General features: G+C 43.2%; 1 protein-coding gene across 5 annotated transcripts; it reads right to left on the reverse strand.

Annotated features, from left to right (window-relative positions):
- Positions 1–1,516: 1,516 nt before the first annotated feature.
- On the reverse strand, positions 1,517–27,431 carry ubap2l (ubiquitin associated protein 2-like). Of its 5 annotated transcripts, none has more exons than XM_053489967.1 (29): positions 27,310–27,431; positions 25,627–25,759; positions 22,924–23,001; positions 21,599–21,709; positions 20,665–20,839; positions 18,590–18,685; positions 17,641–17,686; positions 17,116–17,222; positions 16,173–16,232; positions 16,029–16,081; positions 15,860–15,945; positions 14,343–14,523; positions 14,046–14,247; positions 13,595–13,911; positions 12,874–13,049; positions 12,031–12,151; positions 11,773–11,812; positions 10,619–10,814; positions 10,470–10,536; positions 8,996–9,323; positions 8,819–8,907; positions 8,669–8,722; positions 8,297–8,378; positions 7,221–7,444; positions 5,949–6,054; positions 5,072–5,215; positions 3,533–3,600; positions 3,202–3,399; positions 1,517–1,651 (listed from the first exon to the last, which is right to left on the reverse strand). In XM_053489967.1, the coding sequence occupies exons 2-29, from the start codon at positions 25,714–25,716 to the stop codon at positions 1,556–1,558; spliced, it is 3,591 nt and encodes a 1,196-aa protein (XP_053345942.1). In that variant the 5' UTR covers positions 25,717–25,759; positions 27,310–27,431; the 3' UTR covers positions 1,517–1,555. The 5 variants fall into 5 exon arrangements, with proteins under 5 accessions (XP_053345942.1, XP_053345943.1, XP_053345941.1 ...); XM_053489968.1 differs by lacking the exon at positions 27,310–27,431 and adding an exon at positions 27,114–27,303 and having other exon boundaries at positions 7,221–7,441; XM_053489966.1 differs by lacking the exon at positions 27,310–27,431 and adding an exon at positions 27,114–27,303.
- Positions 27,432–27,608: the final 177 nt, after the last annotated feature.

The raw sequence follows: 27,608 nt of genomic DNA on the forward strand, positions 1-27,608 counted from the left end.
GGAAAAAAGGCGAACATTTTGTTAAAACTTTCAAAACAAAATATATATGATTAAGCAGATGAGCTCACACTTGTGGCACTGAATAAACCGGTGCTGCACTCAGCGTTGTTTCTGCAGCCAGGTGAAAAGTTTAAAAATATGATTTACACAACATATACAAATATTATAGAGTAAATATTTTTATACATGACCGTATGTAAAGTGTTCCAGCTTAATGAAGCAAACACACAACACAGAAAAGCACGACATCCAAAAATGTTTTCTTAAAAAAGACATTCACATCCAAAATGATGTAAATGTCTTTTTCTTGTTTATTTACTTAATATTTATATTTATATTTATATATTTATATATATATTACAAAATAAAAAAAATATGAAACAAACATTAGGTCTATGTGTAAAGGGTTCAGAAGGGGGGAGGAGGGGAAGCCATCGAACAAACGTGGACTACAGTACTTGTGTTTTTATATATATGTATGTACAGGACAACTTTATCCTTTAATATTTTTTTTTTTTTTTTTTTTTTAAACGCACAGTACAAAAAGAAAAAACCACTGACGAAAAAAAAGGAAATCAATAATACAAATCTATCCATTCATACTTCTCTAATCAACAGGAAGAAAAATCAATAAAATATGGGAAAGGAAGCAGAACGTTGCCACAGAGAATGTCTGAGAAGGAAACACACACGCTGATGGAAGTCTATGCCACCCTCCAGTACGAGCAGACTGACAGCGAGTGTAAACACCCTCACACCCACACACACACGCACACACACACCCTCGCGCACGCACACCTCTTATGCTTCATATAAAGAACGTGGATATGCAGGTGAAGAGCGTCTTCATATGCCAAGCCTGTACAACAATTTCGGGATGATTGAAGGGGTTCAAACTAAACAAAGTCCATTTTTTTTTCCTTTTTCTTTTTTTTTTTTTAACACCCTTATTACAGACTCACATTTAAGCATGAGAAACAAATTTCTAGAAAACTCACATTCCCACACACCTGGAACATCTGTCTTAACTTTGTGCCCTCGTGTTGATATATATTTTTTTATACATATATATAATATTTCTTGGGTTAAATCAAGCTGGGGTGCAACTAGGGGCAGGAGACTCCCTGCCAAACCAGAACTTCTCTTCCACCAAATAGAAAAAAGACTCCTTTAGAAAATAGCTCTATGTCACAGACGAATGAACAGACAAACAGACGGAGGGAGAAAGAGAGAGAGAGAGACGGGATTATTACTGAAACTCAGGAACAATTCAACACACTCGAGGCTCGGCTGGGAGTTTCCTCAACAGCGCTCCTACCCCAGGCCTCACCCTCCTGATCGCACGAGTGCGCACATACTGCTACCGCCGGAGTAGAGCGCCGCCGTGTGGTGAGGAGGAGCACTGGAGGGTGACAGGACAGGGGAGAAGCTAAAGAACGGCACCGAAGATGATTTAGGGTGGAAGAGAAGGGTCCCCTAATTTTAGCCTTTTTTTTTCCTTTTGTGTGTGTGTGTGTGTGTGTGTGTGTAGAGCGGATTGGAAACAAAGGGCAGGTTAGTTGCCCCCCCAGTTGTAGCTGTTGTAGGTCGACTTGTTGATCTGGGACTTCTGCTGGATGGAAGCGTTTTGACTTCGCTGTCCCGAGCCGGCCTGAAGAAAAGACGAAACAAAAAACATGATCAGGGACACGTCTTTACAGAGCACAGCTCATCCCAATGTCCTGTATGTCTTAGTGATGCAGAGACAGACAGAGACAGAGCAGAGAATTATCTACAGTGTGTAAAGCAGGGAGGACACACATCTGGGAAGGCGACAGCAGAGCGAGACGTTCATTTCCTCTACACTCGTGTGATAAAACCACGATTAGGGATGATCTGGGGACTCACCAGTCCACACCTGATACAATATCACGATACCTCGGTACCGATTAATATTATGATTCTATAAGTATCAATATAATTCAATATAAATTTTCTTCCTGATTTTGTTTAAATCATAAAAACGTTTTCATAATAAATTAAATGTAGCTCATTCCTTATAACGATCCTTTTCTTACATAAAAACAGAGCGGAACATTTAAACTATACAAACTTACTCCTAAATACAGTTTAACATTTAACTGAGCAACACGTATCTCTGCCACCCAGCATAATTATTTCTAAACGAACTTTGGGGAAGTTTTTTTTTTTTTTTTTACATTAAACACCTTTAAAGCCTGAAAATTCAAGTTGATGAACACACAAGTTGCAGTTGCAAGCACATGGACGCATGCGGCTTTTAACGCACATGATTTAAAGTGATTAGCACTCGCTGTGTTTTAAAACCGGTGTGTAAGTGTGTAATGAGTGGGTTTTAGACTTGGAAAAAGGCAGATCGGAGACTTTTTGATATCGATTTTCGATAATGTAACGCCATATAAAGGAGTCACTGTAACATCACTCGGAAGTTTCTGCATTCAGTACAGAATTGTTTATTTCTGATTAGCCGTCACACTGAAACTCAAACCTAACTGTTCTCACCTTCTCTCTCTGTGTGTGTTGAGTTACACCTGCCTCTCCTGAGCTGCCAGTGATCCAGACCCCCTCCGCCCTCTGGACCTGTCTGACTCATCCTGGTGTCCCGCTTCTGGTTAAAGATCTCATCCCCGTGTGGTGAAGACGGTCCTGGCCTCGGCTGATACAGATAGCTGTCGATAGTTCAGGACTGGAGTTTCCTACAAGTCTACCTGAGTCTCCAATAATGAACCGGAGTCCGTATCAACTTAAAGACATCAACTGTTATACTGAAATATTATTATAGTTATACAGAACTTCCAGCCTCCTAATACACAGTATGACTGCAGATCAATCCCTGCTCTCCGTTATCACCCTGCTCACCCAGATGAGGATGGGTTCCCTGTCGAGTCTGGTTCCTCTCAAGGTTTCCTCTCCTGCTCTCTCAGGGAGTTTTTACCTCACCACCCTTTACGCGCTCATCAGAGATAATCTGACCATTTTAATTTATCACTCAGTTGATGAAACAATTAACTTACTCGTGTTCTACAGTGACTGATTAGTCTTAGGCTAATTAGACTAAAATAGACTATTTGATTAAAAAAAAAAAAAAGATACGAACACTTGAAGGCCTGCAGCGGTGCACACTGGTGTAAAGCGGGTCTGAAGAGATCAGTGTGTGTGTGTGAGTGTGTGTGTGAGGCTGACCTGAGCGTCCTGCTGTAGGTGGTGGTGCAGCATCTGTGAGTGGGGCTGCTGATGAGGAGCGAGGATGTGCATGAAGGGGGCGGGAGGGTAGGGGGCGGCGGCGGGGGGGTTGATGGGGCCACCGCTGCCCAGTGCTGAGGGCACGCTGAACGAGGCGCCCGGTGCCGCTGCCGCGTGATAACCCTGCTTCTCAAACGACTACACACACACACACACACACACACACACACACACACACACACACACAAACACACACAAAAGAATCAGTAAAGGGACTGAATAACCCTCACATATAAAATCTCTGATGATCTCATTGAGGCTCAACACTCACCTGTGTCTTTGTGTAAACAGACCCTGAAATATCAGGGACACCCGTGTTGCTGGATGTAACAGAGACTCCTGAAGGAAGGACACACACAAACACACACATTACTCCTTGTACAGAAACACAACCACAGCCCATCTGCAGTGTACAGGTGTGTGTGTTAATATAACGTCTGATTCATTCGACTGAAGGTATTTTTAATTTAAGAAGGAACGGAGCATCTCCCTGGTGTTCTGCTCCTCATAGTAAAGACAGGAATCAGCAGGGAGCAGACGGCGTGACATCACCACCAAACACGTGTGACAATTCGACTCGTATTGAGAGTCTGTCGGTATCAAAGTTTAATAAATAAATTATAATATTTATTTAACATTTCTATTTTTTTGTTACAATTTTAAACCAAATTATTTGCTCCAACCACAAAGTTACCATCTTCTGCCACCTGCAGGATTATAGAGGAACTGCAACATTTACCACTTCAAATGAAGACAGTGTAAAAACAAAAAACAAAAAAGTTGCACACCTTTATCTTTGATCTCTCTCACACACACACACGTAAATCTGTGCCTATCTGAATCCTGAGATATGCCTGCCCCATCAGAGACGAACAAACTCCACTGAGGATGACGATGTCATTCTGTTCCCTGTCTCAACCTGAAGTGCACTAGAGGGCGACCTCGAGCAGACGCCAGCGCTGTCACACCACTCCATGTGCTTTACTGCAACACGGTGAAGTCTGAGCCAATCACAAGGTTTAGGTTCATCTGTGCATGAACACAATTAAGAGCAGCTGCTCAAGTCCTGTCCTACTCTGTCCCACTTGGACTAAAAGACTGATGTCCTCTGTTACCTTAAAGGATGAGAGCTCTGATCTAACAAATCCTTTCATTTGATTATTTATAATAATTGTAGCTAGCATGTTGGCTTGGTTGACAAGCACTTTTGATTGTGCAGAAAACAGTAATAAGATGAAAACTCTCTCTATTTAATCCCCCGATACAATAATGCACTTGGTGTTTCACTAGTGCTTGGACACCATCAAGGGAGAAAGTTTTCCTGCTTCATGTCTGAAACACTGGTCTCCCAGGAACTCCTTTAACGTCCCAAAACGTGAAAATACGTCTTGGAGCGAGGTACGGGGGACGTGGCGATAACGCTCAGCCGAGTTAATGTAACGTGCCATGTTGGTAATGAATCGTGTGTGCGCGCGCGTGTGTGTCTTCTGCAAGTTGGCGACAAGATACGACTGCAGTGAGCAAAGAATCACCTGAGAGTCTCATCACTGTACTGTGCTTGAAGACTTCACAAGTCCCGGTTTGACTTGAACACTTCTCATAGTTATTTAAGTATAAACATTATGTCAGGAGGGCGGGGCCTAACACTGGGGCGGCTCTGAGTTTCCACTTTGAGGTTAGTGCTCGTGATCTTAGCAAATGACATCAAGAAACGAGACCGAGAAAGAGAGAAGGACAGAAAGAGAGAGAGAGAGAGAGAGAGAGAGAGAGAGATGTGGAGAGAGGGCGTTCGGCGTGCGTGTGCACTCACCCACTCCGGGCGCGGTGACTGAGCTGGCCGGTTTGTTTTGAGCAGAAGCAGCGGCGGCGGCGGCGGCAGCAGCCACAGCGTTGCCGTAGCCGCCCTTACAGAAATCCCCGCTCCCTGCGGAAGCCTGGCCCAAATCCTCATAGCCTGCAAACGGGCACACACACAGCCACAGCCCCACAGCATTAGAAACACACACCAGGCAAGACACGCAAGAAGGGGAGGAGCGAGAGGAGAGAGGAAGCAGCAAGCAAAAAAAAAAAAAAAAAAAAGAGAAAGAAAATAATAATTGAGCCGGGAGGTTTTTATTAGTGTGGAATGAAGGTGAAAAGCAGAAGAAGGGCGGACGATGCCCAGGGAAAGAGTGAAACAAAACACACGGGAGAGGAGTGAAGAGCAGAAAAGCAGGAAGCATGGATAAGCAGCATGTGACGTCCCACCACCTTAAAGCGAGGCCGTCCCTGACTTTACCGCCCCGAGCGCTAACCGGGCCGAACCAACACCGCTAGGCGCCTACGGGTAAACTAACCGCAACTAACGCCGGACTCGAAATCTAAAGTCACGCCCCCCGTTTTTTTCTGTGTGTAGTATTGCACACACAAACATGGACTTAACAAATGGAATGTTTATTTAATAAATAGATAAATACATTTGCTCATTGAGGAACGAGGGTGGCGGCTTCAACGAGATTCTGCACCCAGCACACACACACACACACACACAACCATGTCCTTGCTGTCATGAGGACTCTTCAACAGGTGGCCTTTAACAGGGTGCACCTTACCTTCCTACAGGACGTGTGTGTGTGTGTGTGTGTGTGTGTGTGTGTGTGTGTGTGTGTGTGTGTGTGTGTGTGTGTGTGAGTGAGAGAACATCTTACCAGTGCTGTATCCATGGGATCCGTATCCGCTCGCCTGCTGGAAGGCTGTGGCCGACGCGCTGACTCCCACGTTCACACCGTGCTGTTTGGAGGACGTAGGCGCCACCTGAGTAAACACACAAAAATCAACGTTTATAACAAACACCAAAAAACACAGATTTAACAGGTTTAAATGTTGGTAACGAAACGGTTTGTTTTGAATCGTATTTCTCTGTAGCTCACATACCAGTTCAGAAAACTAGACATTGTATTCTTCACAGCATCGGTTTTAAATTTGGACAGACAGACAGACACAACAGTCTTATTGTTTAATGATGCACAGTGGTTTAGTAGGAAGTCAACACCAGTCTGTTTGTACTTCGTTCTCTCCCGGTTGAGGTTAGAGGAGGGGAGTGAAGGGTAGTGTGTGGTATTTGTTTCTTTCGTTTGGTGCAGCATGAGATTTCACTTCAGGACTATCTAGAGGGAATTTGTGTTTATTGTTTTGGCTTCTGAACCTTTTAGCCACTTTTGGGGGATTTGCTTGTTCACTTTTGATGTAAATAAACACTAAGCAAACGCACCCTATTTTTATTTATTTTTTTCTGTGACAGGCCGACCTACGTAACAGAATCAGGGTGCCTCCCCCCTCCCCCTCTCGTTTGTCTGGCGGTATTCGTCTTTGTGGTAAGGGAGTGTTTGTTTATTGACTAGTTGACAGTTTGGTACGTTGTACGGTTTGAACGTTGCCGTAGGGATGACTTCATATTGTTCTCGATTTACTGAGAACTAAGCGAGATATTAAAAACCTGTGCGTTATTATTGAGGACCCCGAGGCAGGTGTTCGTACGGCGCATTTGAGAAATATAATCAATTATTTATTAATTCACCTTCGCTAGATAATTGATTGAGAGTGTACTGATAGAAATGTTTAAATAAAACCTTCACTGTGGAAACAATAAACTCTTATATATTAGTCTTATAGTTTATTAAACATGACAAATTTGCAACAGTAACAAAATTTTGATGAAAGTTGCTGTTGTATCCTGACGCCTCGACGTCTTTAAATATGTTTAATATCATAAGTAAAGAGACTAAACCTTAATATCTATCTGATTAAAGCACGCTGAGGCAGACGAGGCATAAAACTAAAGACTGAACATTTGCTTTTGAATACCGAACTCTGATGAACCTGTTCTTTGTGAACAGACACTAGTAGGGGTTCGTTACGGATGTTTGAACGGAGCTGGAGGTACGAGATTTAAGTTCGCAGGTCTAACACATTTCTCTCACCGGGAACATGGCAGGGCCGTACTGGAATGTGTTGGGCAGACCGGGCACGCCCGTGTAGTAGGGCAGGCTGGTGTAGCTGTAGCCTGGGGGCAGAGCCGGGTTCAGGAAGGGCTGCTGCGTGGTGTGGTGAGTTTGGGTCTGACTCTGCTGGGCCTGGGCCAGCGTGGTGGCCGGAGCTGGAGAGGACGTGTCCCCACGACCGAACTTCGTCAGGTCACCAGCTACTGAGGACAAACGAAGACAGATGGGAGAAAAGGGAGGATTAAAAAAATATATAATAATAAAACGATAATTATTCATCATTAACAACAGGTTTCGTAACGTTAATAAAGAGGGCGAGGTGAATAAACAGTAAGGATGCATGGACGCGATCAGGTTTAGATTAGAAACACAATGAAGTTTATCATCTTTTTTTTTGTTTTTTCCCTGATTTAGTCGTGTTTAATTCCTCCCCGTCACTAGGGGGCTCCCACATTAAGGCTCAGTCACTACCACTCCGTCGGGAGGGCCGAAGACCATCATGCGTTTCCTCTGAACTATGTGTCCCCTCTGAGAGAGCTCGGCCAATCAGCTCTCTCTAGACCTCCGGTCGTAAAAGGTTACAGCATCAGATTCTGTAAGGTTACAGATGGGGCGAGCACTTTACCACTGCGCCACTCGCAGGCCATGAATTTTTCATTATCTACTTAAAATCTCATGTTTTATTTGATTGTTTTACAAAATCACTAGACCTGATAAAAGTCTAGTCTCATTTAATTATCTCACCGTACATCAAGAACAGAGGCTCTGGTGTTAATTGTCTACATGCTAGAAACATAATAATCACAAGTGTCGAGCTGCAGAAAACGCAGGTTGATTTGGACAAAAAGTGAGAGAAACTCTAAAACAATCCTGCATTTCCTAAGCTTTATCTAAACGTAAAAAACACACAATGTTGTGCTTCCACGCTTCACCCGTCTACATCCAGCACGTGAGATTAAAGCTCTGAGACGTCAGTGTACATGAACCTGTTTGATTTTTGTCTCAAGTATCAAAAGCACTGTGTGAATATCGTGAGCTCTCTCTGAATTTCCCACCTGAATACGGGTTGCTGGTCAAACTGCCGTCTCTGCCCGTCAGTGCCGTCGTCGGAGTAGCGAACGGAATGCTGTAGTAATCCTACATGTAACAGAAGAAGAAACAAGCCGAGGAATTAAAGGTTTAAGGTTTTTACATTTGTCAATGTGCAGACACACAGTGGAACTGAAGTTCTCATCCATGTCATTCCACTGTTGTAAATGGCTTCAGTCACATGATCAACTATTCCAGCCGTGCCCTCTCATGACCTTAACTCCAAGTACGAACCGGCACGGCTGCGTCTCTAATTTAAATCCGTCTGCACCACTTTACCCTCATTGTGTATGAACCCAGAGGTCATGATACGTCATGTGACGTCTGTTAAAACTCACCAGTGGTATCCTCGTCTGGAGCATCTGCAGATCATCGTAGCCGTAGACCTGGGGCTGCGATTAAACCAGACGGGAGAACGTGTGTGTCAGACATTCATTCGACGCAGAAAAAAAATGAAAGGTTTGCGAGGTTTAGTGGGAGATTCTCACCGGGTACGCGTGGAGCAGGCCAGGAGCCATGATGTAGGGGTTGGGCAGGAGAGGAGGGACTCCAGGAGGCAGATTCGGAGGCGCTTTCCCTGCACGCAAAACACACACCAAGCATTACAACACTGTGAGTAAAATAAGGCTCTACATTCAGGTCGGACAGTTCAGTCTAGCCGTTACCTGAGGCAGCGGTGCTGCGTGACGAAGCTGACGATGGTGCGGCCGACGCCAATATCGCCGACGATGAAGACGCGGCAGCAGCGGGAGGGACGATGGAGGCGACTCCGCCCGCACTGTTTAGGCCCATGGCCAGACTACTGACCGGACCCAGACTGACCTGAGCGGATGCGGCGCTGACCGAGGCGGAGGAGAGAGGAACGGGAGCGCTGTGAGGGACGGGAGCCGAGGAGGAACAGGAAGAGACCGTGGAGGAAGGGGGAACGGCAGACGGGGCCACTGCAGAGAAGGAAGACGAGTGCAGGCTCGAGTCGCCGTCCACATTTGGATGCTAAGGGAGGGGGAAGAAGACAAAAGATATGAATATATTAGGGCACAAAGTGCAGAAAGAATAAATAAACGACGATCAATCCTTAACCAAATAACTGTTTTTTCCCCCCAGACAGGAATGGCTATGGACTGCAACATAATGAAAAACTAAAAGAATATTTTATATATTAGAAAAAAAAGCATTAAGGTGACAAAATACGAGAGTAAAAGTTAGGTGTGTGTGTACACAAAATTGCAAAACAGACATCTGATAAAGAGAGTCGATCTGGTCTGAGCTGACGAAGGCAGAAAAAGTGTCGGCAGTACCGTCACAGCCCACTAGGGGGAAAACATCACTGTACAGCAAGCATATTAAATTATTATTGCGTCTCCGAATTTAGCAAAATCTTTAATAACATTTCTTCTTTTTTTATTGGATAAAAGTGGATTTATATTCCATACATTTTAAGGATCCTGTAAATACACTATAATATACACATACACACTGCAACAAATAAACTAATTATGCTGCAGTAGTGTCTTTTTTACTTACAGGTGCATGTACAAGACATGAGATAAACAGTTTTGTTTCATTTTTTTGTAAAAATGAAACAAATATTGTTTCTGTTAAAACAAATAATGTTGCTGACAATATTTCACCTAAATTCGAAATATAACTTATTCAGAATGTATATTTAAAGGAAACGACATCACAACACATGAAAATAACCCAAAAGCATGCAGTATTTGCAGAGCTTTAATAACTTAAATAAAACAAAATGCAAATAATGTGTAAACAAATTGTGTTTATGCTTTGGCTAAATAACACTTAGAAATTAGTATTTGGTGGAATAATAACTCCAATTTGCAATTACACCTTTCATGTGTTTTGGATCTTCAGTTTTTGCAAAAAGGCAAACAGCTCAGCTCAGCTTGATGGTTTGTGCCCCTCCTTGATGACATTTCAGAGGTTTTCTGGAGTAAATTGCAATGCTCTCTTATTTATTTATATTTATCTTAACACCATTTAAACTTAACTGCCCCCCCCCCCCCACCACATTTTCCAAGTGCTTATGTCGTGCTGAGCTAGACACTAACATTTACTTCAACATTTCTGCTGTAGTGTTTTTTGGGTTGTTTGTGTTGTAGTTAAACATTTCCTGCTCACCAGTAAGCTTGTGTTGGAAGTGCGCACTGTGGAGGGAGTCAGGCTGCTCTGCGGTGTGGAAAGGGAACTGCGAGAAAGAGCGACACGTCAGTTTCCTCACGCTCTCCACACATCCAGCGCTTCACACAAGAAACACGTTTTGTCCTCACCTGTTGTGTTGTGGAGGAGGGAGTGTGTTCGACGAGGGGTCTTCATGTCCAAGTGGAGCCAGAGGCGTCTGACTGGAGGACGTCAGGAGGGAGACGGGGCCTGAGGGCGGCTCAGACATGGAGGCCATGTTGGACACGGTGGAGGGAACGTTCGAGTCAGACGCCGGCTTCACGGACACTGCAGAGCCTGCTGCAGCTGGACACAAAAACAGCCAGGCGAGTTGACCAGAGTCAGATTGGTACAGGAGAAGAAAGAATGAAATATCTGTTAAGTCTCGATTAGGTGTTCGTTTGTCAGGATGAATGGAGATGCTTTTGCACAATAAAATTTCCGGCTAAATACCAGATGAGCAAAGTAAATAAGAAATGTTTACTCTTACGACTAAACCCATTTAAGGACATTGCACATGCGACTCTTTGGACATTTCCTTTTAAAGTCCATTTCAATTTCCACAACAAAAGTTTTCTATATTTGTACAGCTATGTTTTTTTATATTTTGTTCTTATCTTCTATTGCTATATTACTGCAATAACTAACATTTTTCTCTATTTTATTCCATAATTTATTTCTTCGTGTTGATCTTTAAGGTCACAGGAGGTCGTATAAGCATTTCACTGCATATCGTAATGTCCATGAGACAAATAAAATTTTCGTTTAAACCCTGGATGCCTTTTGTCCTTTTCCACTCCTTTTTCTCTCGGTTTTGAGCTGTTTTCCACTGTATTGGACTGTAAACTCTTGTTTTATTAGGAATTTTCACCATCAGGACAGATATTTTCTATCATTGTGCTCCCAGACTGTTTCATTGAAATCGGCAAGACCGACTCATTTCTCCTGAATTTGAGACATTTTATACATTTCACTCAAACTATTGTATATAATTGTAAATATTGGTATCTGATGCACCGCAATGTAAATTTTTGTACAATACACGAGAGCTACTTCCATGATTAAACCAGAAGTAGAACTCCGGGTTGTTTGTATCTGCAGAATGTTCATAAGTTGGGGAATACCATTAAACAGCATTCATTGTTCAAAATGTTTACGAGAAAATGTAATTAAATAAAAACAATCTAAAATAATCCAAGACTGTTGCTTTTTATTATAAAAGATGAGAGCTGATTGAGATCCACGGAACAGAGGAGGCGCTTACCTTCCAGAGACTGCGTCGTCTGAATGGAACCGAACCCGTTCTGTACGTGAGAAACACACGAGAGAGAATATTCATTAACACACTTTACTTAAAAACAAGACAAAAGCATAAACTCTCTCACAGATTGGAATGATGACTGATTACAAAAACACGGACTGGTTAAAATCTTAGTGTTTATAATTAAAAGTCCAGAAAGAACAGCAGATGTGTGTAGAGTAAAATGAGGATTAATCAGCATGTGTTCACCCTCTCTCTCACCTTGGGCTGCAGGTCTTTCTGTGGGGACGAGGACACGGAGGGCGGGTAGCGCCGGGTCTGGCTCGCTCTCTGCTCGTACAGCTCCATCTGAGAGGCGTTGGACAGAGCAGGACCCTGCTCACTAACACACAGGCGAGATTACATCATCAGAGGGAACAAAGAGATACACAAGAGTAACTATAGATCATCAGATCGACAAGCATGATGAGGCAGCCAAGATATTTAGTAGCCCTGATGTGTGTATATATATATATATATATATATATATATATATATATATATATATATAGTAGATATTCTAAAATTTATCATCTGACGTTCTGGTGAGCAGAAATCAGCTGTATACGAGGGCGGTACTGAAAAAAATAATGTGAGAGCTGCACTGAAAAAAAAAAAAAAAAAAGCGAACATGGGGATAACTTATGAACTGACACAGGGGGGTTTAAATTCTGCATTCTGGTAGCGTGACTTTTCCTCCATACAGTTGAACCCCCTGAGACCCATCAATTAAGAATATAATAAATTTTGTAACATAAATGTCTCTTCAAACATCTTTTATCTTCTGTTCATTATTATAAAATCTGTGGTGCATTTGGAGACCATCGACTGAGCCACAGTGGGTTCGATCAATCGACTCTCAGGTGTAACTGATCACTTCAGGCCGGAGCAGCCGTGTGTATAATTAAATGGGTGTTTAATCAGGTCATGCTGTTAAGACTACAGGTTTACAGTATGTTTAACGCTGAACGGACTTCCTCACTGTTTGCGCGTGTGTGTGTGTATGTGTGTGTGTGTGTACGCTGATGGGATGGAAAGAGAAGAAGAGGTGTGAAGAAGTGAAACCTGCTGGCGCTGGTGTAGAGGCTGTTCTGCGTGACGCTGCCGGGTGTCGTGGTGGCTACAGCCGCGGTGTCGTACTCCGCCAGGACGGGCTCGGAGCCGAACTGTAACGCTCCAAACTGCAGGTTGAGTCCGGGAATGTCTGCTGAACCGGGCATCTCCACCGCTAAAGCCGGGATCTGTTCGGCCATGATAGAGGGAGAAGAGAAGAAAAAAAAACCACACACACAGTCCGTGACTACAGAAGCACAGTTTATATACACACACACACACTACTGGTTTTAATATGTAGTGTTGTCCAATGGACTGCTTTTAGACATGAGTCTGGGATGACTGATCTGTCCATCTACCCATCACATGTTCAAAAGAATGGTTATGTATTTAAAACTAGATGTGCTGCGACTTCTGTTTTCAAATTAGCATATCAAAAAAACCTGTTTAAATAAGCGATATAAGCAACTTTAGCACTTGTACTGAAAATCGGCACGAGTGTGACCGCATGCAGAAAATCTAAATTAAGTCAGCATCAAGCAACATCCTCAGAATTATTTATCATCAAAAGTAAATGAAAAAAAAATATTTTTTAAAATCGCTGATATGAACTGCAACATGAAAAAAAGCATCACAATAAAGTTTTTTTTTTTTTTCCTCCACTTCCCTGTTCTACCCTCCAGTGTGGTGGTAAAGGAAGGTGAAGTGGTTGGTGTTCAGAGGAAACACTTGCCTTGGTGGAGATGGAGGTTCTCTTCTTTTGGTGTTTGAGTTTATGCTGCTGTAGAGGGAGAGGGCTGGAGGCCTGGGACTCGGCGGGACCCGAGGGGATCGGCTGCTGGCTCACCACGGGGCCCGGGGGCTTCGGAGCAGAGACAGTTTGGGCCAGAGAGGGCGACGGGGTGGGCTGGGACGAGGTGGTGGAGGGGATGGGACCTTTCTCCTGCAGGAAGGCGTCCATCATGGAGGACGCACTAGAGGAGGCGGGCTGGTACGGCTGCCGCTTGGTGAAGGGGCCGAGGCCCGCTGTGTCCGTCTGAGACTTTAGATCTAAACACACCGGATTAAACAACGACACACTGTAAGAGAACTTCGTGTTCTCGTCAGGGGAACACAGAACCCGTTTCCTTGGTTACAGACTAACAAAAGAAACGCCACAAGACCTCTGAAAAGCGACCCCTTACCGTACTGTGCCAGGGAAGCGGGACCGGACTCCCAGCTGGAGGGCCCGGTGCTGGACGGGCCGCTCTGAGAGTGCTGCGCCGCCAGCTGGGCCAGAGCTTTCGCCGTCTTGAACTGCTCCAGAAACTGGGAGCCAGTGGTGGAGTTCCCACTGGTGCCTTTAGAGTCGCCCACTTCACCGAAACCCTTACTGAGCATGCTCACCTGGGGTCAGGGGGAAAGAAAAAAAAATACCCCATTAGCCTGTAAGTAAGAAAACCTAGTAATTGATTGATTGATTGATTATGAAGCAGTCTCACCATGCTGTGCTGATTATACGAGGAGCTGGAGGAAGGCTGGGAGAGCGGGACAGACTGCTTGGAGTTACTAAACACCAAAGACTGGGATAGAGACGGGGGCTGAGACGCGTCTATCGGAGCAGACTCTGTCTCGGAAGAGGACGAGGTTGGTGTTTTCCCCAGTAGCACTGCTAAATCAATCCTGTTAAAAAGTCACACACACACAAAACAAATCGCATGTGATTATGATGATTTAAAACGGCACATTCTCAACCTCGTTCAACAAAACACTAAACACTAAAATGCAATTAATGATAAAATTTTTTGATTATTGATTTTAGAAATTTTTTAAAAGGGTTGCTTTAATAAATGAAACCGCATAGGATGTAAATTACACTTGCAAAAATGTTTCTTATTTTAAAAAACATTACATCAGATGCATTTAGTCAGTTTGTAACTCAATTTATTTAAAACAAAAATGATCCAATATCTTAAAAATCTCATCAATATCGATATTACATCATTATAACTTTAAAAGCAGCCTGTTTAAACACCAACATCTGGACTGGATAAAATGACACTGATCTGAGATCCGAGCCGAGTAACAGTTCCTGTAGTGCTGAGCGATACGACCTACAACATACATCAATGTCATGATTAAGTCAACATTTTACCTTGATTATGATTTTAAAAATTACTATTTTTAGGGACATTTTTTGTTTTGTTTTCTGCCCTCACAGTTCACTGGTTTGTGCTGCTCAAATATTAAAGCCGATTTTTTTTTCCTAATGTAGTGGTTCTCCTCCATGTTGGTGACTGGACGAGGAGGAGTCATGTGACTACACAAGCAATAGTACTTTATTTTTAAAGTAGACATTACATTAAAAGACAATAAAAAAAATTTAAAAAAGGAATTTACATAGGCAAGCCTTTATTTTTTTAAGGAACATTTTAACCTTGGTGGTCTTACACCGAAATTTAAAAATGAGGTTTGGAAGTTTCGGGGTTATATATCCGATAGCAACCTGCATTACGTCAGCCAAATAAATGCAGTTGTTAAAGCAAACTTCTTCTAACTCCAAACTGGCGCTTTTTAGTGGCCGCTGCTAAACTCTGTTCCCCCTCCCTCCTGATCTGACCTCTGAAAGGGAATTCTCTACATTCAGAGCCAAACTAAAGACATATTTAAAGAGAAATGCTCTTATTATGTAGTAGAGGGTGTTGATTAGTCTGTCCAACTTTCCTTATAATTTGATAATTTGTGCTGCTTTTAATTAAGTTTTATTTTTGTTTTTATTGTGCATTTTATCTCCGGCTATATATCTGTGTCCTTTGTCCATCTTATTATTTAATATTAATCTACATTTGGCATTATGCACTTTGTTTAGCACCTAGGAACTACTTGGTGGTGAAGGAAGTAGATGCTAAATGAATAAAGTTTGATTGAATTTTCAATTCATTGTCCAGAACCATCAATTGTTGAGTGTTAAACTTGTAGGCAGACAACCTTCAAAAAGATTAAAAAGTGGATGCGTTACCTCTGTCCAGCTGTTATGGTAACGTTCTCCTGAGGCATGGGCACGGACACCACGCTGGAGGCGGTGAAGATCTTCGTCTCAGACAGCTGGGGACAGAAAGACGTGTTTATCTCCCCAAATCAAATATATATAATGTTCATGATCCACATCTGTAACGAGCGTGTCTTACATCCTCAGTCCAGTCCTCAGTGCCCCACTCCTCTGTCGGGGTTCGCCACGCACCTGAGGGAGGGGAAAGAAAAACAAGGGTTACCGGCCACGGGTTACCACAGGACGTGTGGACAGAAGGTGTAAAGACGGCTGAGATGCGTACCGGGAGCAGAGTCGAACTTCCGTGCGCAATTTGTTCCTTCACCTGCAGGAAACTCGAGTCCTGCAAAAATATAAACAATCAACCAGGCGCTCACACACACACAGTCACGTCTTCATATCACATCGAAATCTCTGGAATGTTACGGTTTTAACACCAGTTTTACTCTGTGTTAATAATATTAGTCTTAAATTTAAGAAAAGCGCTAATCAGACTGCGACGTGATTAAAGTCTAATATTTTTTATTTTAAATCAATCATCAAAAAAAGTGTGATTTTACGAATCTGTGCTATTACTTTGAACCTCCCCCCCTTTTTTTTACAACTCTGTATATTTATTTATTAAGTCATGTTTGTATAGTTGGTTAAAATAAAAAAATCATAATTCTTCATCCCTTCATCATATTGCCCAGGATTGTGCTGGGAAAAAAACAAAACATTTAATTAGGATACGTCACTCATGTTGCTTTCATGGACTGGATGGGGAGGAGTCACGTGACTACACATGGAGAATGTTTTTTTTTTAGGGGTCATCACATGAACACAGTGGAGAAAGTATTAACTGAATAAGCTAGGTTAGGTTTTTGAGGTTATGAATGTCAGTTTAGATTTTTTCTTTTGCATATTCTTTGGTTTGCAGAAATGTTTTAATTTTAACTTTGGGGGTCTTGCATCGGAATTTAAAAATGAGGTTCAGAATTTAGGGGTTATATTTAATAAAATAAAGTGCTATAAAGTCTAATATATATATATATATGCCGGCTGTGTACATATATAAAAATACATGTACACAGCCGGCATATTTCATACCTGTGAGAAACGCTGTCTGTAAAAACCTACATTCACTTAACAACCGATAATATTGGCCCTTAAACTTTACAATAAAATAAATCTGATTTAAAAGAAGAGAGAATAAGTGGGTGAGTGAGTGAAGGAGGGAGACGCACTGGCACCGTCTTCCGGCTCCAAGTTCCCCGTGTTGCTCCAAGTGCTTCCCATGGCATAGCTCTCCTCCGTCTGCGCCGGCTCAGCGTAGTCTGCTGGGTTAAACGTACTGCAACACCACGAAGAGAGAGAGAGAAAAAGCATTTAAAGGTATATAAACTTTACAAAAAATTACATAGATGCTAGAGATATCAGTTATATAATTACTGTTAGAGAGAATCAGATGAGAGAGAGATAGAGGGACAGCGAGAGCATGAGACAAAGGCAAAGATAACGAGAGACACAAAATGAGAGAGAGAGAGAGAGAGAGAAAGAGAGACGTAAACAGAAGGCGAGTCGTCTCTCAGACACTCCACATCGACTCAGTGACTGTAAGCGAGGTTTGTGCAGCTGTTAGATAAATGAGTGTAGTTGTTGGAAAAGTGTTGTGTTAGCAGTCTAATCACACACACACACACTCCACTGTGTGTGTGTGTGCGAGTTATTTATACATTTACATGTCAGTCACATGAGAGGGTCACACTTACCCCATGCCCTGAGCTGAAAACCGCCCCCCTCTCCTGCCAGCGCCACCTACAGGACACAGAGGCACCAGTGAGACACGACCATCACATGACAGTGTGGGCTTAGAGTGGATCCTTTACAAACGCACATGAACATTTAAAGAGCGTAGAGAGTAAACTCCCTTACATAGAGGGAAAAAAATACTAAGAATATCAAAAAATCATCAATACTAAAGTTCTGATTCAAAACATTGTATTAATAAAGAAATTTCGCTTTACAGGGATTCAAGAACTTTCACGACATTAAACTGGGCCGGGGGGCAGTAACAGGAAGCATGGGGTAATAAACCTGCATGACGTGGGGAATCTGTGGGAGCTACACGTTGCTCTCGGACTCCGACAGAGACAGAGGGAGAGCATCCGGTAGCAGCTCCGACGTCGCTCTCGCACACACACACCACGTGCCCTTCATCACTACAGAGGGAGCGTGTGAAGGGGTTTCCCGTGTGCGTTCAGACACGTCACGCTCGCCAATCACATGACTCTTTTTCATGCAAGTAGGGGAAACTAAATTACCTACGGGGACACACTTTAGTCCAATAAAAACGAGCCACGTGTGTTTGGAAGTGACCGTGTATTATTTTAAAAATCAAGTCATAACATGACACATTGAATAACATTGTTGAGTTTTTCCTTTAATTAAAGCATCAAATGAGGTAAATTCAGTTAAAGCGTCGTGTAACTTCTCCACTTTACCCTTTTGTTAATTCTCTTTCTATTGTTTATTGAATCATTAATTTGGTTTTAAATTTTATTTATTTTTTACCAGAGTGAAACTTTAATAAGTTTGCTCACCTACATGTCACGATACATAATAAACATTACAGTTCAGAACAGTGTGCATATTTGTCCTCCGTCGTGATTAATCAGGTGTGTGAACACACTCGCTCATGAAGCTGCAGTAAAACCCCACCTCTTCCTCGGCCTCGTCCTCGGCGGCCGCGCTCCGTCCCTCTGCCCGCTACGCCGCCTACTTTAGAGCCGTCCACACCGTTCTCCTGTCCACGGACTGCAGAGACAGAGACAAACACACACACACAGAAGAGAAGAGAGTGATGAGTGGAGGATGAGAGAATGTGTACTGAGGGAGCTTCCGTGATTCAGAGAGAACAAAATACAAAAACCCATGATTCATTTTAAGTGAAATAAAAATCAAAACAGGAAAGTAGGAGTAAATTTTAATTGTTTGATTTACGGTGCACATGACGACAAAACTTGAAACAGGAGACGATCATCTGCTGAGAATCAAACGCACTGACATTCAGGTCCACAGCGTGATGACGCTCGCAGGAGGAAAAACACTTCTAGTAAACACTGGCAGTGAAGCGAGACGTGCTGATGTCGGTAAGAAGTGGTCTGAGGCGCGGATATAAACTAGGTCACACACACACACACACACACACACACACACACACACACACACCCATGCCAAGCAGCTTGGACTCGTGCCAGAGCCTTAGACGTTACAGTTACATCCTGAAACACATCAATAACACCAGACTGTTCTGTCTGAGGACGGACAATAAAACGTCTCCGCGTTACAGCAGTAAAAGTCTCTCATATTAAAACACTGTCGGTCTGTTTTAAGACTTTATTAACAAATTGACTAGAAAAAATTTAAAATGTTTTACAAAACACACTGCTGGTCAGAGCTGGTCGCACTGATTAGAGATAAGAATCGAACCGTAGACCGTTTACATGTGAGGAGCGGAACGACGATGAGGACTTCACCAAAAAGACTCAGCGGAAATACTTTAACTCCAAAAATAAATGCCCCCTTACACTGCAGGTGTGTGTGTGTGTGCGCGCGTGTGTGTGTGAGATGCGTGTGAGAGCTTTAACTCTAAAATAAATGCCTCCTTACAATACTGGTTTATGTGTAAGTGTGTGCGTGAGCGAGAGTGAGTGACTGCGCGGGATGTGATGTGTAATATGTGTATGATGAGTAAAACTCAGATTATTAGGAATCGACACACACACACACACACACACACTGCGCTTATGAGATAAACACTTTAAACTGTCGTCTCCGTCGGTCAGATCAGTAAACAAACGTCTGAGGCTGAAACCTGCAGCTGGTTTGGACCGGTTTGATCAGCAAACCAAAATGCATCAAACAAAAGTCATAAGAGACAAACAAGTTAAGTCCTGGTGAACGCCACCAGGGAAGACGTCTGTCCCGTAACCTGGACGAACTGTGCTGCTGGCGTTCACTCAAAAATCCTGGAAACTGTCTGGACTGAACTGAACCCTGACGACTGAGTGTCACCGCTTGGACAGACTGAGCAGAACCAGACGGGGACAGACTGCGGCACGCTCAACTTTAACTTCCTATCACAAAGACGTGTTCAGTAAGCACGCGCGCGCACAAAACCTGACCGCAAGAGCCTCTGACCCCAGACTTGCAGCGCACTTATCACTCCTCATCACTGCACATCACTGCACATCGTCCCTGCGAGTCCGGACCGAGACCACGTTTATAAAGAGTGCGATTCTGCGTTCAGATTAACTGGACTAAATATAGCGAGTGTGAGAAACCAGGCTGAGATAAAGAACAGAGATCACCAAAGATAAAAAACCTGGACAACTCAACATCAAAACATAACATCTGTCCTACAAGACACAGCTGAATAAAATGTCTTTTGTCCTAAACTGTATTTAAACACGATACTTGCTTTATTTAAATTCGAAAGGACGAAGCTGATATTTTAAACTGAAATCACTTACCTGAAGAAATCTCTTAAAAAATTTAAATAATGATGTTTTTCGTTAAGGGGGAAAAAAATTATCAATACTAACGTCCTGACTCAAAAGAGTTCATTAATAAGGGAATTTCTCTTTCCAGGTTTAAAAAGTTTTATAATGCTAAAATGACGACACACACACAGTGTCTGGATAACACACACGCTTAATACTGAGGTAGAGGGAAAAAAAAAAAAAAGGAAAAACACATGAGAGAGGATCCGATGTCCTCAAGGTTTTACTCACACTCTCGTCCACGGCTGTTGCCACGCCCCCTCCTCGGAGCTCCTCCTCTACGACGTGCGACGTCCCTCTCTCCTCCTCTCTCTCGATTCTCCTTCCCTTCGTCTCCTCCTTCTGTCTGTGCGATTTCCTTCTGGCCCGACACCCCCTTCTTCTTTCCCACCATTTCCCATGAGTCCTGTGGGCACCAGAGACGCGACACAACGTCCATCAGACATTAAACTGGGCCGGGGGGCAGTAACAGGAAGCGTGGGGTAATAAACCTGCATGACGTGGGGAATCTGTGGGAGCTACACGTTGCTCTCAGACTCCGACAGAGACAGAGGGAGAGCATCCGGTAGCAGCTCCGACGTCGCTCTCGCACACACACACCACGTGCCCTTCATCACTACAGAGGGAGCGTGTGAAGGGGTTTCCCGTGTGCGTTCAGACACTTGAGTGTCTGTTTGGAAGTGACCGTGTATCATTTTAAAAATCGAAAGTCATAACATGACACATTTGGCCAACTGTGAGGCCGTTTGCGACTGAACCCAAGACATTCCTGATCTGTCTTGGAACGAGCGGAAGAGTTGAATCTGAATCATCTAAACTGGTCTGAGAAGTTTAAAGAAACACACTTGACAATTTTATGAGCAGTGAAAGGAGGGCAAACATGGTTATAAAATATAACATATAATGTTATAATGCTAATTAGCCGATGCTCCTTGTAAGAACTTGACGTATTACAGAAGTATAAATGTTTAATATTAAATGATTTTTGGACGACTGAACATATCAGACACCCCGTACCGTCGGACCCACAGAATGTCGTCTGTGGTACATGAGATCAGACTATTTAGACTGTGGGTGTGTATACGTGTGTGTGAACACTTTGTTACCTGACTGTGGAGTGTGTGAGAAGGTGTATTATTGGAGTGAGAGTAAAGAACACACTCACGGTGTCGGGGCTGCCCTCCAGCAGCACGTTGATGGCTCTGTTCACGTCTCCGTTACAGTCGTGCAGCGCGATCATGGACTCGTCTTGGTCCTTTCCAGTGATGTCAATTAGCTGCACACGACAGGAGAGAGCAGGGACGACACCGTGTGTTACAGTGGAGAAGAACAGCACACACACACTTAAAGACATGAGAGGTTTAAACTCAACACTAAACACACACAATATCTAATTGTAAATGGTGCACTGTTGTTTTTTTTGTACGATACACGTGAGCTACTTCCGTGACTTGTTCGGATCTGCGGAAATCCGTGACTCGATTGTTCGTAAATCGGGGACTACCTGTATTTGTCCTGGACCAGGAGACAGTTTGACAAACAGGGTCATTAAAACAACACCACTGAGGTTCTCAAACCAGAGGTCTGTGACGGATAACCAGGGGTCAGAAATTTAGTTTTACTTGGAACGAGTCAGGAATATAAAAAGTTCGAAAATATTATCATAAGTCATAAAATAAATACACCCTAAGAGAAAATATCTCTAATTTAATTTTTAATTGATATTTATTTTACACTTAAAGCAGAATCGCTGGTTTAACCCACTTTTTTTTTTTCCTCAACACAGTCATTTGCACAAAACAGAACTCTGAAAAAAAACAGTAAAAACTGTTTTACATGCCGGTTGTTAACGTGTTCTTCGTTCTCATTAATCCTCCTAATCAGCTGTTTCTGAATGTCAGAGCTTTATGTTGCTCTCGGACTCAGACTGACACTGAGAGAGAGCATCCGGTAGCAGCTCTAAAGCTGATCTCGCACACTCACACTGTCCCCTTCATCACTACAGAGGGAGTCTATGAAGGGGTTTCCGGTGTGCTGGGTGTGTGTGTGTGTGTGTGTGTGTGTGGGTGAACCTCGGATTCCTTTCTTAAAGCCTTTCCTGAAGGCGGTTACGATCTCTGCAGTCTGTTACGGCTGATACTGACTGCGGGCATCAGAGGAGATAAAACCTCTACCTTTACTCAATGTTCACAAAAATCAAGACTGAAACAAGAACCGTCAAAGCTCGGTCTAGAATTGGAAATTAGGATGTTTAAATTTATAATAGATACAGATCTACCGAACAGTTTCAAGACTGACTGTGAAATAGTGTTAAAACAATCAGACATTTTCCCAAAATATTTTCGAAACTCCGCACAGGAGTGTGTGTGACCAGTGAGAGATTAGATTTGATGTAGGAAAACCCGTAAAACTCAAGATCTCACACACACGCTGTCTGAGATTTGATATTTGAGAGCGATTTCACACTGTGATCTTTAAAAGGCTCCTGACCTGCTTGACCTTTTCCTCAAAGTCAGCATCGTTGTGGTCCGAGATCATCTGCGCGAGTCGGATCTGCTCAGCGGTGGCCTGGGGGGGGGAAGAGGAGAGGAGAGAGCGATTAAACACAGTGCTGAGAAACGAATACGGGCTTCAGGAGAAACAGGAGGAGGATTACGGCTTTTGTAGGTCACAAACGTGTGTACAGGAAAAACAGGGTAGATTTAGAGTTTAGAGGGAAAATAAAAACAGCCATTTCTTAAACGTTAATGAGACAGGATAATTGCTCGAACCCATGCTGCAAGGACAGGACCTGTATCTACTTCATCGATCTGAAACATGCTGTCCAGGATAACTAACCAACACACACACACCAGCATGAAATGTTTCAAACGTCTTTTAAAGCAGTTTACTCGGTGAAACTCACTCTCATACACACAGAGAGAGAGAGAGAGAGAGAATAATGATCAAACTGAGAGTCCACATTAACTCAATCACCCTTTATGAGCAGAAAAGCATCTCAGGAAGAACTTCATGTCACACCTCAGGTGAATGAGGAACACGTGTAACACTAAACTTTAAAACACACACACACTCGTCATCTCCCCTGTACCTTTACCCAACACACGACCCACGATCATCAACGAGCATCACCACGCTGCCCGATACAGATTCGCGATCACTGAATATCACCTTCATCAGTCCATGGTTGCTTTATTTAGCCCGCTGTAATCTTGATGCAACCGTAATGATGGTTTTCGTTTGGCTGGTTGTGTATGTAAATCCCACTTCCTTTAGGCGATGTCTTACAGTTCGGTCACTGACTCCGGTTTTCGCTCATTTGTTCCTCATTTTCTTTTGTTTTAAGGCTTAAAGTTTTCTTTCTTGACGCTTTGATGTCTTCCTCAGTCTACTCTTACTCTTTTACACTCTTCCCATTTAATTTTAGGACACAGCTGAACATCTTTTGCAACGTTATGTGATTATTTACCTCCTGAAAAGTTTTATGATCCTCTAGTTTGTTTCAGCTGTCAAGTACACTTTTTTTTTTTTTTTTATTTAACTGCAGACGAACTAGCAGACGTGATGTGATGCAGGTGTTTTAGAACTACAAATCAAATGGTTATTCTGAATTATTTTCCTTAGAATTGAGTGATTCCTTTTTACCCCCGTGATTGATCTGCAAAAACAGTTGGAATTTGCCACATTTTTTTTCTCTTTTCTAAATTTTTAAATGTTTCTAAAAGCCAGAAGGTTGGAATGTTAAATGAAAGTTTTGTAGCACGTCTGATTTTTATTATTTACTTTTTAAATAATGATTCCATACTTTTTGCTGGAAGGTCGTACCGTTGTCATATAGATCCGAGCAGCTGAAAGGTTTGTGATTTTATAAAAATAGAGACGAGCCCCAGTGATGCTTCGATTCATCACGACTCTTATTCATCCTCAAGGACTTTTAGGAGAAAAAAAAAAGTATGTAGAGGTGGACGAGTCAGCACACAGTGAACACGAACGGTTTACAAGAAGCTAAAAATAAATTTCGTAAATGTTTCTGAGGAAAATGTGATGGAGAACCTGGAGGGGAGTGGGCGCGACCTGAAGGGTTGTGTTCCCGTGTTTTAAACAGCACTAAGGCCACACGCAGGTAGATTTAATCAACCTGTACCTAAAAATAAGTAAGTCTCATGCAAAACATCAAAGTAATCCCATGCAAACTTTAGGGGGCGTGGCTTATAGACTCTTTAACAGCTGTAATAGCGCAGAATGTGGAAAGTGTGGTTTTAGGACTAACCCTTGGCAGAACCACGACGTTAAAACACCCTGGTGTGATTGTTTTTTCAAGTGGTTCACCGGGTGTTTCAGTCACACCTGTTTACTTGTAAACAAAACGAAACTGTTCGAAATGGAAACGAGAGCGCGCCCCACTCAGGCAGCGAACAGGAGCACAGAGTGAATGTGATGATGCTCAATTCTTTAAAATGCTGCTGGATCCTCCAAAACTGGGTTTACAAACGGGTCAGGAATTATTATTACAGTCGTCTATTAGGACAGAATCTGCACGATGAATTTCTATTACTGTGAGCGTATAAAATTTAAAAAGCTCTCTCGTCACCTACAAACTGACTGAAAGTCCAGGTTCATGTTCATGGTTCACCAGCCACTTAAAGCTCAGCTTTATAACCCTGATGGACGATACCAATCTAGAGAATTCTGCATTTAAACCAGAATCCTCTACTTCCTGTTAGGTCGTCGTGTAAATTATTGACCTACATCACTACAACACTTCCCATTACTGAGGTGAGCCAGTGACGCATCATCAGGTGTTACAGCAGCACAACGGAGTAGTAAAGCTGGATCAATTACCCTACACTGCATGTTTTTGGACTGTGGGAGGAAACCGGAGTAGCCGGAGGAAATTCACCTAGCCTGGGGAAAACATGCAAACTCCACGCACACAGACACAACCCAAGGCGGGAATCGAACCCCGACCCTGAAGGTGTGATGCGACAGTGCCAACCACTAAGCCGCCATCTTCATAAAGTTTATGAACCCTTGCAGGAGCTAAACAGATGGGAACATCATGATGACATCATTTCTTTTAGAAATGTCCTGCTGTGAGACTCGTGAGATGTTTAATGGCGTTCTGTACTCACTCCAAACCATTTATGTGTGTTTATGCTGACCTTACACACACACACACACACACACACTCACCTGAGGCCTCTGCTTGTGCTGTGACTGGCTCTGTGTCTGTGTCTGCTCCCAGTTAGCCCGGTTCCGGTTGCCTCCTACTGATGTCATCATTTACAGTATATACAAATAAGAGTATTTACAAAGAAATAAACACCTGCGGAGGAAAGAGAGCACAAAGAGGTCAGGGGTCAAAATGAATGAAGGACAAAAACACACAGGATTAGTGACACTTCGTGCAGACTCGAGGACTTCGGCGACGGTTGCAGGGATGGAAAAACTACTGACTGACGTCCGAATAAACCGCACAGAACACAAACACACCGTGAGTGTGTGTCTGACTCAGTCCTGAGCTGCAGCCCAACCGACTCCCTGAGCTCCGTGTAGGCTGCCCACACACACACACACAGGAGGGTTTAAACTGCACACCTTCTCCTAGTGCACTAGAGATACACACACACACACACACAGGTGTGTTTGGGACATGTGCTCCGATTTAACAGGTTACAGCGAAGATGGATGCAGTGATTAACTTCATTAACGAGTGTTTTAGTTATCTAACCACACACACACACACACACAGTCAGGCAGTTTCTCTCACACAGTTTCTACCTTATAACTTTCCAACTTGATAACTTTACACTCAGACATAACGGAAGTAACATGGCGAGTTTACATCATCATCATCATCATGTATAAATAATCCGGATTAAAACACACACCCCTGTGCTGATCTCCCACGAGCCCCTGTTTGTTCTACAGCACTGTGTCTCTGCAGCTCGTTAACCTTCTCCACCTTCACCTGCTAACTAGCTCAGCTCTCTCTCTCACACACACCTGTGTGTGTGTGTGTGTGTGTGTGTGAGCCCGGGCCCTGAACACACTCATTATTTACACCATTAACAGCTGATTCTCTGATTAAATGCACTAATACTCACAGAGCTTCTGCTAAAACCCTAAAGTTATGCTAGTTATGTTAACCCAAGTTAAGGAAACTCAACTGCCGTGTTGTTTTGTGAAATTGTGTATAATCATTACATCATCATTATCATCATCATCATTATTATTATTATTATTATTATTATAGTCATAGTTTGTGCCTATCATATACATGTTTTTGTCAACAAGGATTTCTGCGTATTATGCAACACTTAAATCCTCCTGAAGCGAACAGGTAGCTGAGCTATGCTAAGCTAAGCTATGCTAAGCTAATGCAGCTAAAGCCGCGGGAGGTTCAGCCTCATGGCCGACCGGCACAGCTCCCACAGAGAGACGAGTGAATTCCCTTCATCAGTGAGGAAACCCCCATCTCAGCTCAACACTCTCCGGATTATCTCATTAAAACGCGATGATTATCGAAAGCCTTTAGCTCCTCCCGCGGCGCTCACACGGCGCCGTCCCCCGCGACTGGACCACGTTTTCCGGCTCGCCTGCAAACTCGACGCCGAGGCTTCGCTCGGGCCCGCAGGCCGCAAATCACGAAAATAAACAACAGGCGATGATATACTGACCAGAAAGCCGAGTGGATCTCTCGGAAGGGTTTTTATTTTTTCACGAGAACGCTGATTAAACAAGAGGCCTGGTCATTGACCTCCAAATCAACCTAAAAAATAAAGTCCAGAATTTTTCCTAAATCCGACACCGATTCGCTCTTTAAACGAATACGAGGCCGAACCGACTCGCGCAGACAATGAAGCGGATTTTTACCTGTTTCTGTTCCCACACTGACACAGCGCCACAGCTCGCGCAAGTCACGTGACACGGCTCAGCCGCTGCGGCTTCAACACAAGAGACCCAAGAGCACGTGACTGAAACGTGTGCACGAACACTCACTTCCTGCATCACACTGAGTTACTGTGTGTGTTTGTGTGTGAGAGAGAGTTACAGTGAGTGTGTGTTACTGAGTGAGTTAAAGAGCAGAAAGCGGTGATGTTCATACACGAGCTGAGTAACTTCAGAACTCCTGAATACTGACTGATCTACTGACTGCTGAATACTGACTAGAG

Source organism: Clarias gariepinus, chromosome 28 (assembly GCF_024256425.1).
Source record: "Clarias gariepinus isolate MV-2021 ecotype Netherlands chromosome 28, CGAR_prim_01v2, whole genome shotgun sequence".
NCBI classification, from domain to species: Eukaryota; Metazoa; Chordata; class Actinopteri; order Siluriformes; family Clariidae; genus Clarias; species Clarias gariepinus.